General features: G+C 57.3%; 1 protein-coding gene across 2 annotated transcripts in view; it reads right to left on the bottom strand.

Moving 5' to 3' along the window:
- OPCML (opioid binding protein/cell adhesion molecule like) overlaps positions 1 to 12,752 on the bottom strand; it is a 342,553-nt gene that overhangs the window by 285,975 nt on the left and 43,826 nt on the right. For both annotated transcript variants that reach the window (XM_083808759.1, XM_083808758.1), the window contains exon 2: positions 6,497 to 6,699. In XM_083808759.1, the coding sequence (XP_083664885.1) occupies positions 6,497 to 6,699 (203 nt within the window). The remainder of the gene's footprint in view (positions 1 to 6,496; positions 6,700 to 12,752) is intronic.

Here is a 12,752-nt window from a genome sequence, read left to right as displayed (position 1 = left end):
TCATTAGCCTCATTAGAAGCGATCACGTTAAAATAAATAATATGTAAAAAAAAAAATAAATTAAGGTGGAAATTAGCCAAGGCCATTAAATAAAATAAATAAACGGGCTGGGCCAGCGGGGAGCAGGCGGCCAACGCCAGCTGCCAGCGCCTGGGACTGCAGAAGGGAAAGGGCAGTGTGGAGGTCTCCAGGGGCTCTGCTGCCGCCCAGGAGAGGGGAAAAACAGAGGTGTAGGGTCAGGTCCAGCCCAAATGTGCCCCAATGCTTATGCCAGCACAGCCAAACGTGGCCAGCCTCCTGTCTGGGGTATGTCTGCACGTGGCTTTGTCAGGGACTGTGGGTTTTTTTTAGCGGCATCCAACTCCAGGTTTCTCTCGGATGCTTCCCATTCAATTACCAGCCACCACCGCCCGCGTTGTGCTTATGTGCAGTGACAGGACCGCTGCACAAGGTGGAAGGCTTGGTGAAAGCAGTGCTGTTTTGTCCTTGTGAAGAGAGGAATTTTTCCTGTAACCCCTCTTGCTATGCAAACACCATTTCCTTTGGGGAGGGAGAAGTCATCAGAAGGCCCTCGCAAGATCCTGCTTATGACAGAGCAGATTTGAAAGCCCAGAGATCTCCTTCCCCCTCCTTCCCTTCTGTCAAAAATTATAATCATCATTTTCCAGCTTGCTGAACAATCAAAGTGTGGCCTATATTCGCCGGCGCTCCTTCCACACGCTGCATGCATAGCAACAAGTACGGGAGGCAAAAGCCAGAAGTGAGCAGTTGCGGGAGGAGAGGCGATGGGCGGGCCGGCGGACGGCACACGAAGGCTCCTGGGGGGCGCACACAGCCCGGCTGCCCCCAGTCCCACCAGTCGGTGCCGCTCTGGGAGCCCCAGACGAAGACTTCATCGTCCTTCCGTGCTCCGCAAGGAAGGGATGAAATGTGCCTGGGCGATTGTGTGGAAATGGAAATGTTCTTGCTGCACCAGAAGGAAGCTTAGAGGTCCTCCTGCTGCAGGCTTACTTGGTCCTCAAGTGGTTGGTCACCGCAGGGTGAGCCAGGCAGGACCCCGCAGCCACACCACACGCAGGTAACCCCACCTGCCCCCCAGGCAGCTTCTATCTCATGTTAAATCCCAGCAGCACCCCAGCTCTGGCTGACAGAGTGGACATTCCCCACGGTTTCACTCTCCAGAGAGGTGAGGTCCAGGCTCAGCACCCCACCCGAGCCGCGGACCTTGCTGGGGGACGTGCTGGGCTGCCCCTTCCCCGCGGTGTGCGGAGCGCTTCCGTCTCCAGAGCTGTCAATCCAGCACTTCTCGCTAGCGCTGAATTCACAGAAAAGTAAACCTAAAAATAACTCTTCTTTTCCCCCTTCCCTCGCCTCATCTCACACGTGCCCTGCAGGCACACGGCTGTGCCGCACACCACCAAGTCCCCATCCCCTGCGTCCCCAGCACGGCTCCTCCCGGGGGCTGTCGGCCCCACTGGGCCACGGATGCACCGAGGTCGCTGCAGGTAGCTGCACCCCGCTGCCCTTTTGGGAAACTCGGCCCACGGAGACAGACCCAGGCCGTGAGATGTGAGAGGCACCACGTCCCTTTTCCAGCCCGCTCCTTGTTTTAGATGAACGTGACGAAACGCCTCCTCTGCTAACCACGCATCCCTGACCCTGCCAGGGGAGCGTCACCTCCGCGCAGCTCCGATCAACGCCCCACACCACCGTCCTCCACCACCCCACTAAACCAGGGGGAGCCGCCAGCCCCAGGGTCCTGCTCAGAGCCCACCAAACCCAAACTCCCCATCAGGTCACAGCGGCACAAGTGGCAGCAGCGCATCCCCTGCCACGCCGACCTCTCTAGACCCAACAAGCCTCCTCGCCTGGCCACCCCTGGAGGGTGATAACCCAGTCCCTGCACTTCTGGGAAGCAGGAGCGAAGTATTTCCTTCCTCCAAGTCAGAAGCAAAGAGGAGCTCCCTGAAAATCCCACCCACTGAGCAGCAAGTGTCAAAGCCACCTCTGTACGCGCAGTTGCTGCGTTGGTAATTATAAGTACCATGCCTTCATTATGGAAAGGGGGAGATGACTGGAGGGAAGGAGCTTTGCAGCAGAGCTGTTATTATTTTTTTAAGGTTAAACAAAAAAAAGAGAAGGGTGCCAGCTGAGATCACAGCCCATCCTGCGCGCACCAGCGGCTGGGAGCATCTCAGGGGAGAGCTGGGACCGGGCTCCGGCATTGCCGGAGAGGGGTGGGAGAAGGAGAGGGCTGCAGAGCCCAGGCTGGCCACAGGCAGCAGGGAAAGCAGCCAGCTTTGCACCCAGATGACCCTGTGGGATGCTACAGGGGAAAAACAAAACAAAAAACCACCCCCACACAAGTGTTTGGCTTTGGGAATAAGGTGGTGAGTGACCTGCCTGCCTGGAGCACCTAGAGGTCGCCCCCCTCCCCGCAAACACACTGGGGTTCGCGCTCTAACCCAGCCGAGCACTACCTTCAAATTGCAAATTCAAGTGTAAAATACAAACACGGCTGTTTCTGCAGCTTGAAATTCACCATAACCAAACATTCAGGCCTTTGGGGAAGATTTTCAAAGGCACCGGGGTTAAGGTACCCAGCTCCCACCGGTGTCTTTGAAAACGTTTCTCCCTTCTCAGCTTTTCCCAGGGACTCAAGGCAGCAGACGGCTCCTCCACCCAGCTGGCTGCAGCCAGCGAACGCACCGAGGGGACACAGAGAGCCTGCTGGAAGAGGCGAGGCAAGATTCACCAGTTTGGTGCGTCCTGGAAAGCGGCCACCGGAGAGAGCGGCCCCAAAGCCCCCGGAAGGAGTTCTTGTGAAAACCTGCCCGGAGCAAAAACTGCGTTAGCAGTCCTCCCATCACGTTCCCTCCTGATGTCATCCGGAAAGGGAAGAAAATGGGAACCAGGGCATGGAGGCACCGACCAGCGCTGGGACCTCTCCCCAGCATCTCCGGGTGACGGAGGGCTGATGGCAGCGGCACCTTACCCACTACCAACCCTGGCCTCTGGGAGAGCATAGAAAATCCCTTTAAGTCCCTCTCGCTCACGCTGAAATGACACTAAGGTGGAACCAATGTGCTCCAGGTACTTATCCTCGGGTTTAGTTGCAGGGATCAGCTGCCCTCCGCCAGTCCTGCATCCCCTGCCGCAGAGGGGGGCCGGCCAGGGGGGTGCAGAGGGGACCGGGAGGCAATTTGGGGGCCAGCCTCAGCCCCGTTTCCCGGCTGCCTGCCTGCGCCGTGGCACTGCTTGGGGACAGACAGACTGCAGCTCCGGAGAGGACAACAAAGCCATCGCTCAGCCTCCACGGGAAGCAGCTCCCCAGCCCAGCCACCTCTCCTGAATTGGGAGCGAAAGGCATTTTTAACCCCTGCAGTGTCTATTCCTTAATTTTAGACCGAATTTACAACCACCACCAAAGCTGCACAGCCCACTCGAGCTGAGGGGTTGCACGGTCACCAGGGGGGGTGCAGAAAGCAGGTGCTGGGTGCAGGGGGTGCCAGCAGCGCCCTGGGACAGCTCTGCAAGCCTCGGCGGGCTGCCAGATGCCCAGGAGGACGTCTCGCAGCCTGCACTGCCACGCTTCTGAGCCTGCAGGGCAGCAAAGGCAGCAATATAAATGTCTAAAGAACCTGACGCGCGTTGATTTTTGCCACCTGTAGAGCCATGATGTCACGCCACAACTGCAGAATAACCAAAATATCCCACCCCACATCATCCCCTAGCACAGCCCACCCCGTACAGCTCCCTGCTCAGCACCCAACAGCAGCTCGAAGCGTTTGCCGTTGGCTTGGCAAACAAATTACCCGCTGCACCTCCCCGTCCTGCAGCTCATTAAAAACCCTCAGCATCCTCCCCATCGGCAAGAGCCCACCTCAAAGCGCAACCGATGCCCAGGAACCCGCCTCCCCAAAGGCATCAGATGCCAACAGCATTAGGCTCCGGCATTATTTTGGATGGGAACTTGTCTTACAACGAAATAAAAAGCCGCAGAGTAAGACGCTAGCCGTGACCGGAGGGGTCAGGGTTTCATTACTGCATTAACCTTTCGTGTCTTTAGATTCCAGAAGAGTGAATTGGTAACGAGACGACACGAGCCCCGGTGGGAAAAACGCATCTTTCCTAACAAAAGTAAGAGCGGAAAAAAAAAGGGAAAAGAAAAGAACAGGGGTGGGAGAGAGAGAGGGGGAAAAAAACTGGCAAATAAGCTATTACAGCTAATAATAACTTTGCAATGCTATTTTCTGCAGGAGCCTTCAAGTTGTGATGTTTCCCTTCACTCTAATTACACCTTCTAAAAGCAGGTTCCCTTCTCACTTTAACCACCCCGTGCGAAACTCCCGCAGGATTCACATAAAAATGGCGAGGAAAAGAGTTCGCACTTCACAAACAGCCTCTGCATATCCCGGGGGAGCGTCACCTGCACAAGACACGTGGGATTACGCTCGCAAATAATAAACAGCCCTAAAAGCCTCCGGGAAGGTGCGGGCCCCAAGGGTCGGAAAAGGACCGAGAAGGCAGCACTGGAAGGTTTCCCTTCCTCTAACGCAGGCAGCAGGTTTCGGCTTGATGGATTAATGGCTGAGCCCGGCTGGGCAAATTCCTAGGCTGGTTCGGCTCAGAGGACATTCAGAGCCCAAGCAGATATTGCTGCTTAATATAAATAAGAAGGGAAAGCTACAACTGCAAAGTGCAGATCAAGGAACCTCTCCCAAGTTGCCAGAGGATTAAACGCGCGGTCCTTTTTCCTCCCTGCTACGCACAGAGGTCAAAGCCAGCACGAGCCTCGGGCCAGGCACCCGGGCCCCAAGGGAACTGCAGCAGGGCACCCAAACGCCAGGCGCTCCGTGCCAGGCCCCTGCCAGCTCCTGCAGGTTCGGCTCACCTCGATGGCAGCCCATCCACTGCCATTCCCCCTGCCTGGTCCGCCATTTGAGTTACCTCGCATCCATTTCTTTGCCATTTTGACCCAAGTGGCAAGAGGGTGCAAGAGCTGGCGCTCTGCTCAGCACAGCTCTGGGGAGGCAAGCTGCCCCCGTGCCAGGAAAACCCGCTGCCGTACCTTTTTCAAGGTAAGGCGTCGTAATGTTTTCCATCAGACCCCCTTGTATTCTCCAAAAACGAGCAGCTCGCGCAGCCACGTCATCCTCACGCTCTCCGTTAAACCACGGGTGCACCATTTTGGCTCAAGGCGCTGCTGGAGAGCCGGAGGCTGCACGTGAAAGGCTCTGCCACAGGAGGTCCCGCAGCCCACACGTGCCCTCTGAGGGCTGGTACACATCGACCCCGCTGCCATCACGCCAAACATCACTGGGACCTGGTCCCCGGCTCCTTCCCGCGCTGACAGCTCAAGTTTTAACGTGGCACCGCCCTGCCAAGGGACCCCTGGACGTGCGCGGTCCCGTGGCACGAGCCTCCAGAAGCAAGTTGCAGGCTGAGTCCCCCCTGTGCTCGTCACAGCTGTGGCACCGCCAACCTCTCCCCCTCCAGCCTCATCCTCCCACGCACGCCAGCCCCGCGCAGACGAGCGGTGGAACCAAACCACGAAAAGCTGCGGAAATTACAGCCGTGCCTCGTCCCTGCCCTTCCAAGCCCGACATAATTCTGGCTGACAGTCGCGAAAAACGCACGTTGGGTCGAGATCGGGTCTGAGCCTCAACACACAGCCCCTGTCTGTTCAGAACAGGGACTGCGATCTTTTCAGCTGCCAGAAGTGCACATCATCGCCCAGAAATGCCAGAGACTTCTTCCCCCCGGCGCACAGCCCTGCTGGCTGCCCCCACTGCCCCCTCCCCTGGATGCAGCGCGGGGCTGCGCTCGCTGCCCCACCGCCGAGCATCAGCGCGGAGCCAGCGCTCGACCCAAACCCCGGCATCTCCCCCTCATCCTCCCTGGCCTGGCGAGAGGCAGGGTTGAGACCAGCCCACGTTTTGGGAGCCACCTGCTCAGCTCACAGAGGTTGCGGCACCTCCGGCGCAGACAGACGAGGCTCCTGCAGGTGCCCGCAGCGGGGGCTTCGTTTGCACTTTGCAGAGGGGAGCAAGGGGCAGAGGCAGGCTGGCACCCAGGTATGCAGGCAGCAATCAGCAGGGACACGGGGAGAGCACGGGGAATAGCACGGGAGGGAGGGAGAGACACAGGAGGTGCCCAACTTGGAAGGGGAAAAAGCTGCGTGACCCCATCACACACAGCCAGAGGGGACCGGCTCCCCCCAGCCAGGGTCTGCGCACACCGTTCGATGCTGGCCAGCCCCCGCTGCCCGTACCAGCACTGCCGGGACCCGGCACCCACCCGGGAGGGCCAGCCCCTGTGCTTTGAACCCCGCTGGAAGCGCTCGGCAATGCCTGCTGCAGAGCAACTCGCTGCCTGCGGGCGTCCGTGCGCTGTGGGCATGAAGTCCGGGTCCCCCCGGCACGCACCGCCCGGCTCTCCCACCCTCCGCGCCGCTTCCCTCGCAGCCCCCTGCAGAGAAAGCTTTTCGCACTACCTGGGATGAAGAGCAGGGCAGTTGTGGCGGTGAAGACGATCCAGCAGGCAGGATGGTACATCTTGGAGCTGCGCTAGGCTAGCGGCTGATTTGCTTGCTGCTTGCTGCTGCTGCCGCCGCCGCCGCTGCTGCTTTCGTCTGCGCTGAATTCTGAGCAGGTTTAAATCCAATGTTTGCAGAGGGAGGGAGACTGAGTTAGCGAGCTGGAGAGAGAGAGAGAGAGAGAGAGACGGGAGCAGGCAGTCAGTGTCTCTGATTTTGCCTCGCACACACACGCACAGCTAGCAGAAGGAGCACCAGGCTCCGTCGGTGCAGCGGGGACGCAGACCTCCTACCAGGCACCCATTGGTTCGGGTTGCTGACTGACGCGCGCGCTCTTGCTCTTCTCCGGGGCTCCCTCTGCCACCGGGGCCCTAAATGTGGGCATCGACCCCCGGGCACCCTTCCCGGCACCGTGCCGGGGTTGGGGACGCGCTCGTCCCACCGGTGCCCTAGCGCCAGCAGCCCGGTGCCGCGCTGTGCCGCGTGCGCTGGGGGGGGGGGGGGGGTTGAGAGCTCTTTGCCCCCCGGCTCGCCCCTCCGCAGGGTGCCCTCCCCAGGGACACGCCGGCAGCTCTGCCTTTCAGCCGAGGGAGGCGAGTGCTCCCGGCTTTTTAACGTGAGTGGGAGGCTTTTGCACAAAAATCTCTCAAACCGAGAAGGAGCCGTCTCCGAGCATCCCAACAGAGCTGCGTTTTTCCCCTCCCGTGGGCTCACCGAGCAGCAAAAGGACGCGGAGCCCGGGGTATCTACTCTCCCTGACCCCAGCCCGCTACCATCCAGCCTCCGCCAAGGCAAAGGAGAGTTTTCTCAAGCTTTTTAACACAATCCTCTCCCTCCCAAGCCTCCGGCTTCTCCCTGATCCCTGCCTTCCCCCAGACCCTCTCAGCACGTCCCCACATCGAGCACCGAGCACCGCCGACGCGCAGCACCGGCCGCGGCCGTCCATCTCTCTGCCGTGTGCCATAGCTCCCTGGCTGCATCCACAGCTCCCTCACGGGGGCTGAGTGACATTTTCCAGCTGAGATGTGCCCCCCTCGCACAGCCACCCCCAACTCAAAGCATTTACAGGCTATGGATTGGGTTTGCTGCACTGCCAAAAAAAAAAAAAAGGCTCCAAGTGGAAAAAAAAATCCAAAAGGAATGCTTATTTCTTGACATTTTTTAAAAAACAGTTTCTTATTTCATATTCATCGCAGCTTTGTTAAAAATATATCGTAAGCATTTTAAAAGGCTGAAAGACAAACTAAAACGGCTAGTTTTGCTCAAACCAACCTCTTTCCCCATTACCTTGGGGCTAAAGGTCTCTTTTTGTTGTTGCAGGCCAGCCCAAGTGTGCTTTTAGGCCAAAAATTTCAAGGAATTTCAGCTGCGAACCCACCACAGCTTTTTGGCACCAGTGGTGGTGAACTCCTCCACCCCGTCCTCCCCCATCCCAGGGTTTTGTTCCGCTCCTCCCTTTGGTCCCTGTTCTCATCTGCCTGGGCATCCTTCCACCACCTCTGCCCCCCCCCCCAAGGACCCACACCACCATTCCCTGGGCTCTTCTCCTTCTAGACGCCTTTTTGCATTAAATTCATTAGCTGAAGAAGAAAAAAACACCCCCCCGCACCCCCCAAAAAATAAAAGTTAGCCCAGAGCAGCACCCCAAGGAGCAGGATGGGCGCACCCCATGTGCAAAGCCACCCCGACGATGCTCACCCAGCGAGGGCTGGGAAACGCCAGGCCAAACTCCCTCTGGTTTTTAGCCCTCAATCTCCATTCATTTTCTGCTCGCCATGAATAAACCACAAGTTTTTAAGAAGCTTTTAACTCAGCCTCGTTCCCACATCATCTGCTGAAGGCAGGCACCCCGTCTCCCACATCTTTCGGTGGGTTTGAGCATGCTGAAGGAAACGTGCCGAGGGACTTCTCCTTTCAGGAGGAGTAAAGCTACATTGTTCGCGGCAGCCTTGACCTCTGGAAGAGCTAAATCACTGCACCGAGGAAAAAACAAGCAGCCTTGTTCAGCGTGAGACGAGCATGGCAACACTTCTCTGCTGAGTTGTCCCCTCGCTGACACCCAGCCGGCTTGGATAATTCAACCAAGTGAATTTCCCCTCATCCCGAGCCACGTGCGCACCACTGGAGCGAGCCCAAGAGGCTCAGCACCCTTCTTCCCAATGCAAGAGGCATTTGGGGGCACAGAGCAAAATCCCTCAGGTGAACCAGCTTCCCCCAGTTCCCCCCCCAGACCCCAAAGGCATCACAAGGGGGTTGGGAACCCAGCTTCTTGCAGCACGGAGGCGTTTGGGATTTCCACACCTGCCCCAGCTCAGAGCGGGGCTGCGCAGGGCTCAGCTCCCCGCCCGCGGCTCCGAAACCTGCAGCGGGAGCTCGGAACCACCCGAGGCAAAAGGAAATATTGTTATCCTCGAGGAACCAAAGGAAACGAACAAAGAGCTCATTTCTAATTAACAGAGATGTTTGATGGGCTCAGAACAAACATGTTGCTCTGCTTTCAAAAACCAGAGTTGAAAAGCTATATTTGGGCAAATTTCAAAACAACACATTCTTTTTTTTTTTTCCCCTCCCACAGCATTTCTCCCGTATGCTATTTTTTTTCTCCACCTTGCAGTGACTATTAAACAAACCCAAGGCACATTTAGCTCGTCTCCTTGTATCTATTTTGGCCAACTAGGCTGGCACCTAAATTACCGGGCACAGCTCTGGGTACGAGCTGGGACCAGGCCTTCAGCACATCGATGCCTTCGCTTTCCCACCTGCAAAATGGGAACAAACGCGTTTTGGTCGGGCAGACGCATCTATAGCTGCTCCCCAGCTCTCTGCAGGGCTCAGCGGGGCACCGGGCTGTTTCGCCTGGTTTCCAAGACAAAAGAAGAGATGTATAAATACGTCCTTAGCTGGCAGAGCTTCTCGGGAATATCTGGGGATGTGCGGCCTTGCTTGGCTGTTTTTAACAAGCAGGGGATCAGAAGTGTACGTTCGCATCTGACAGGCAGCACCAGCTCTGAAAGGAGGCATTATGGTCTGCCGGGCACATTTAAGCGCGGTTTCGGTGCGTATTTCCAGTATTTTTTTCCAAGCCGGGTGCACGCTTCCACCCGGGACCACCCCGATTCGGGGGGGGGTAAATACCTCACCGCCTTACAAGCCTTTCACAGAGGGTCTTTTCCCCCGCCGTCTCCTCACGGCCTCACCGCGGCGGCTGCCCCTTGCTCCTTCCAGGCCTCGCCCTGCCCACAGCCGCCTCCACGGGCCTGGGGTGAAGGGATTACCCCGAAACCTGCCTGCCTACGGGCTGAGCCTCCCTCACCTCGTCCCTAACTGGTGCTCTCCCCCTGGCGATGCCCTGCACAAGGCCCCCGAGCAGCTGCAGCCCCGCGGCCCCGGCCCCAGGAGCGGTTGGGCCTCCCCCGGCCCCCCCCCGCCCTTCTTCCTGTCCCCTCGCTGCTCCCTCCTCCCCTTCCCCCGTGTTTGTGTCTCTCCCCGAATGAAAGGCTACCCTTTTCTCCTTGACATCTTGTTAGAATGTGAATACAACATCTATTGATTTGCATTTCATGCAAGGAAAGAAGAAAAAAAAAAAAGTAGTTTAAAAAAAAAAAAAAGGAGGCTCTCTGAACTCAGAGCTACTGAAGGAGTAAACAGAAAACGCAGGCGAAGGCAGCTGAGCTGAGGACACGGCTCCTGGCTCTCAGCACCCAGCCCAGAGGATGGTATTTCAGCTCAGACACCCCAGGGAGACCGGGATCTGCCCCAAACTCCTGCGGCGTCACCGCTGTCCCCAGCAGCTGCACGGCCTCCGCCGTCACCTCGTGCTGCTTCGGCTCCAGCCGTGGCCGAGGACAGGACAACTGAAGGCTTTCTGCTTTCCTACAGGTGCCACCACAGAAATAACCCATCCTGCCGGCCTGCCCGAGGGGCTCCTGCTCCCCAAAACCCAGGCGAGCAAAGCAGCGAGCGGGGATGCCCAAGGAGAGAAACCCCCCGGCACGGGAACGGGCACCATGGGTGAAGGTGAGCATCTCCCTCGCCTCCCACAGTGGGGTGCTGGGAGGATTAATTAGTGCTCGTAATAACGCACTTTGAAGATAAAGGCGGCCGGAGGAGTGAGGTGGGGACGGGGGAAGCCGGGCGCGGCGGGGCTCCTTATCGCCCGCTCAAGCTGCAGCCCCGGCTGGGCCAGCGCCGCGCGGGCTCAGATGAAAGGGAGAAGGGGAAAATTTCTGCGGCGTGAAGGAAGGGAAAAAAGAGAAAAATCAAGCACGTGCTGCTTGGGGAAAGTGAGAGAGAGAGAGATGAAAAGACTGGATCTAAGTCTCTAAAAGCTGGAGAGACCTGCTATTGATTCTGGCTTGGGAAGAAGGGGCCTGAACAAGAGCTGGTGTGTTGTTAAGTGCACTTATCTCCTCTTGTTAGATGGCAGAATGGGGCCAGACGGACAGGGTACTAATTCCCGTCACGAATCATTACCACAAGCACTGGATGAGGCACCTCCAAAGGAGCAAGGAGCCTCCAAAGGAGCAAGGAGCAGCGGCACGGCGAGGCCAAGAACCCACGGCAGATCCCAGCCCCGCGCCCATCACCTCACACAGCCAGCATGGAGCTGCTCATGTCCCCAGACCATCGCCACGTCCCCGACTGAGCACCTTCCACACCTCCCCACAACCCCAATGAAGGCTTTCATGGGGTAAAGCCATATTCACATTAGAGCAGGTCGCCCAGGACCATGTCACTCCTGGGTATTTCCAAGGATGGAGACTCCACAATGCCTCTGAGCACAGCTTTGATCAAAATGACTGAACTTCAGGGAAAAAATGAGGGGAAGAAAAAAAAAAACAGCAGAAACGGTGCATTCTGATCCATAAGATGGTTGAAGGATAACTCAGGTATCAATTACTGGCTGTGTGCTTGGGGGGGGAAGGGGAGGGACAGGGGGATGTTTGTATTTTTCAATAAGAGGGGGGAAAAAAGCATTTTTATTTTTTTAAGCTCTGCCCCTTTCATTTTTCCCTGTGCTCAGTGGCTCTCCTTGTCAGTCCTCCATAGCTCAGGTAAGAACAGAGGGCTCCAGATTAAAGGGAAACGTGGCAGCAAACAAAACCATCAAGGTAACAGAGGACAAAGTGAGGGAAGATGAAAAAGGGAACTAAGTCTGTGTTCTGCAAGATTCCCACTTTGGGCTTTTCTGTGGGTTAACCCAGAAATGGGGACCAAGGTGCGCATTTCAGACTCCAACCTCTCGGGCCAGACACGTGGATACAGAATAAAGCAGATCAGGAGCCCCAGCCTCAGCAGCAGGACTCAGCCTGTCCTGGGCTCACAGACATTTAATAAACCCTGGATTTTTATAGACATTTAGGTGGGTGGACAGACAGACAGCACGCTAGACTGACAGCTCCAAATACCTCTCTGCACGAGCGTGGGTAGCGCAGAGAGCTCACGTCCCAAGCACGCCCCGCCGCTGCAAACCCAGCCCTGCGGCGTGCCCCAGCCCTTGCTGCTGCACAGAGGCACCCAGCAGGGCTGGGGACACAAAACCTGGGGACATCAGGCTGAAATCCTGACCTCCGGCACAGCTCAGGTGCCCTGCTCCACGGGCACAACCATGGTCAGGATGCGACCCTTCGAGCGCACCGCAAAGCGAGCAGGTGCCGGGAGAGGGGGCACCGCTCCCTCGCGCAGCACAGAAAGTATTTTCCATATGCTGCCTGATCACTTATACGTTTCTTAAAATGCTATTGCACAGATATTTCAGAGGCATCATGTAGTGCCATCTGGTATGTTATATATTGCACTGAGCCCGGCCAATTCTGAGATTCTGTAATTTTATCTCCTCCATTTCGTATGCGGCACATTGCGAGGCAAGTTGACGGGGAATGGGAATTTGCAGAGGGATGGAGTGCAAGTAAATCAAAAGGAGAGGCCCACAGACGAGTGGCAAGAGCCCAGCAGTGCCAGCTCTCACCCATCCCTAATACCAGAGCGGAGATTTGGGGCTGGATTTAGCCATTTTGGGAGGGCCACCTTGCAGCAACACCTGCATCGCCCAGGGCAGAGCGCTTCTTCCCCCGGCTCTCCCACTGCATCCCTGCCTGCGACAGCAACGCCGCAGGGAGGAGAGACGCCTCCAGCATCTCCCAGATGGCCCTTTCCCTGCCTCCCCCAGCTTTTCCTGGTGGCACCACGGTCCCCCCGCTCCCCAGCACACCAA

Source organism: Anser anser (genome assembly GCF_964211835.1).
Source record: "Anser anser genome assembly, chromosome: 22".
Classification (NCBI taxonomy): domain Eukaryota; kingdom Metazoa; phylum Chordata; class Aves; order Anseriformes; family Anatidae; genus Anser; species Anser anser.
This window is presented reverse-complemented; position numbering and strand designations above follow the sequence as displayed.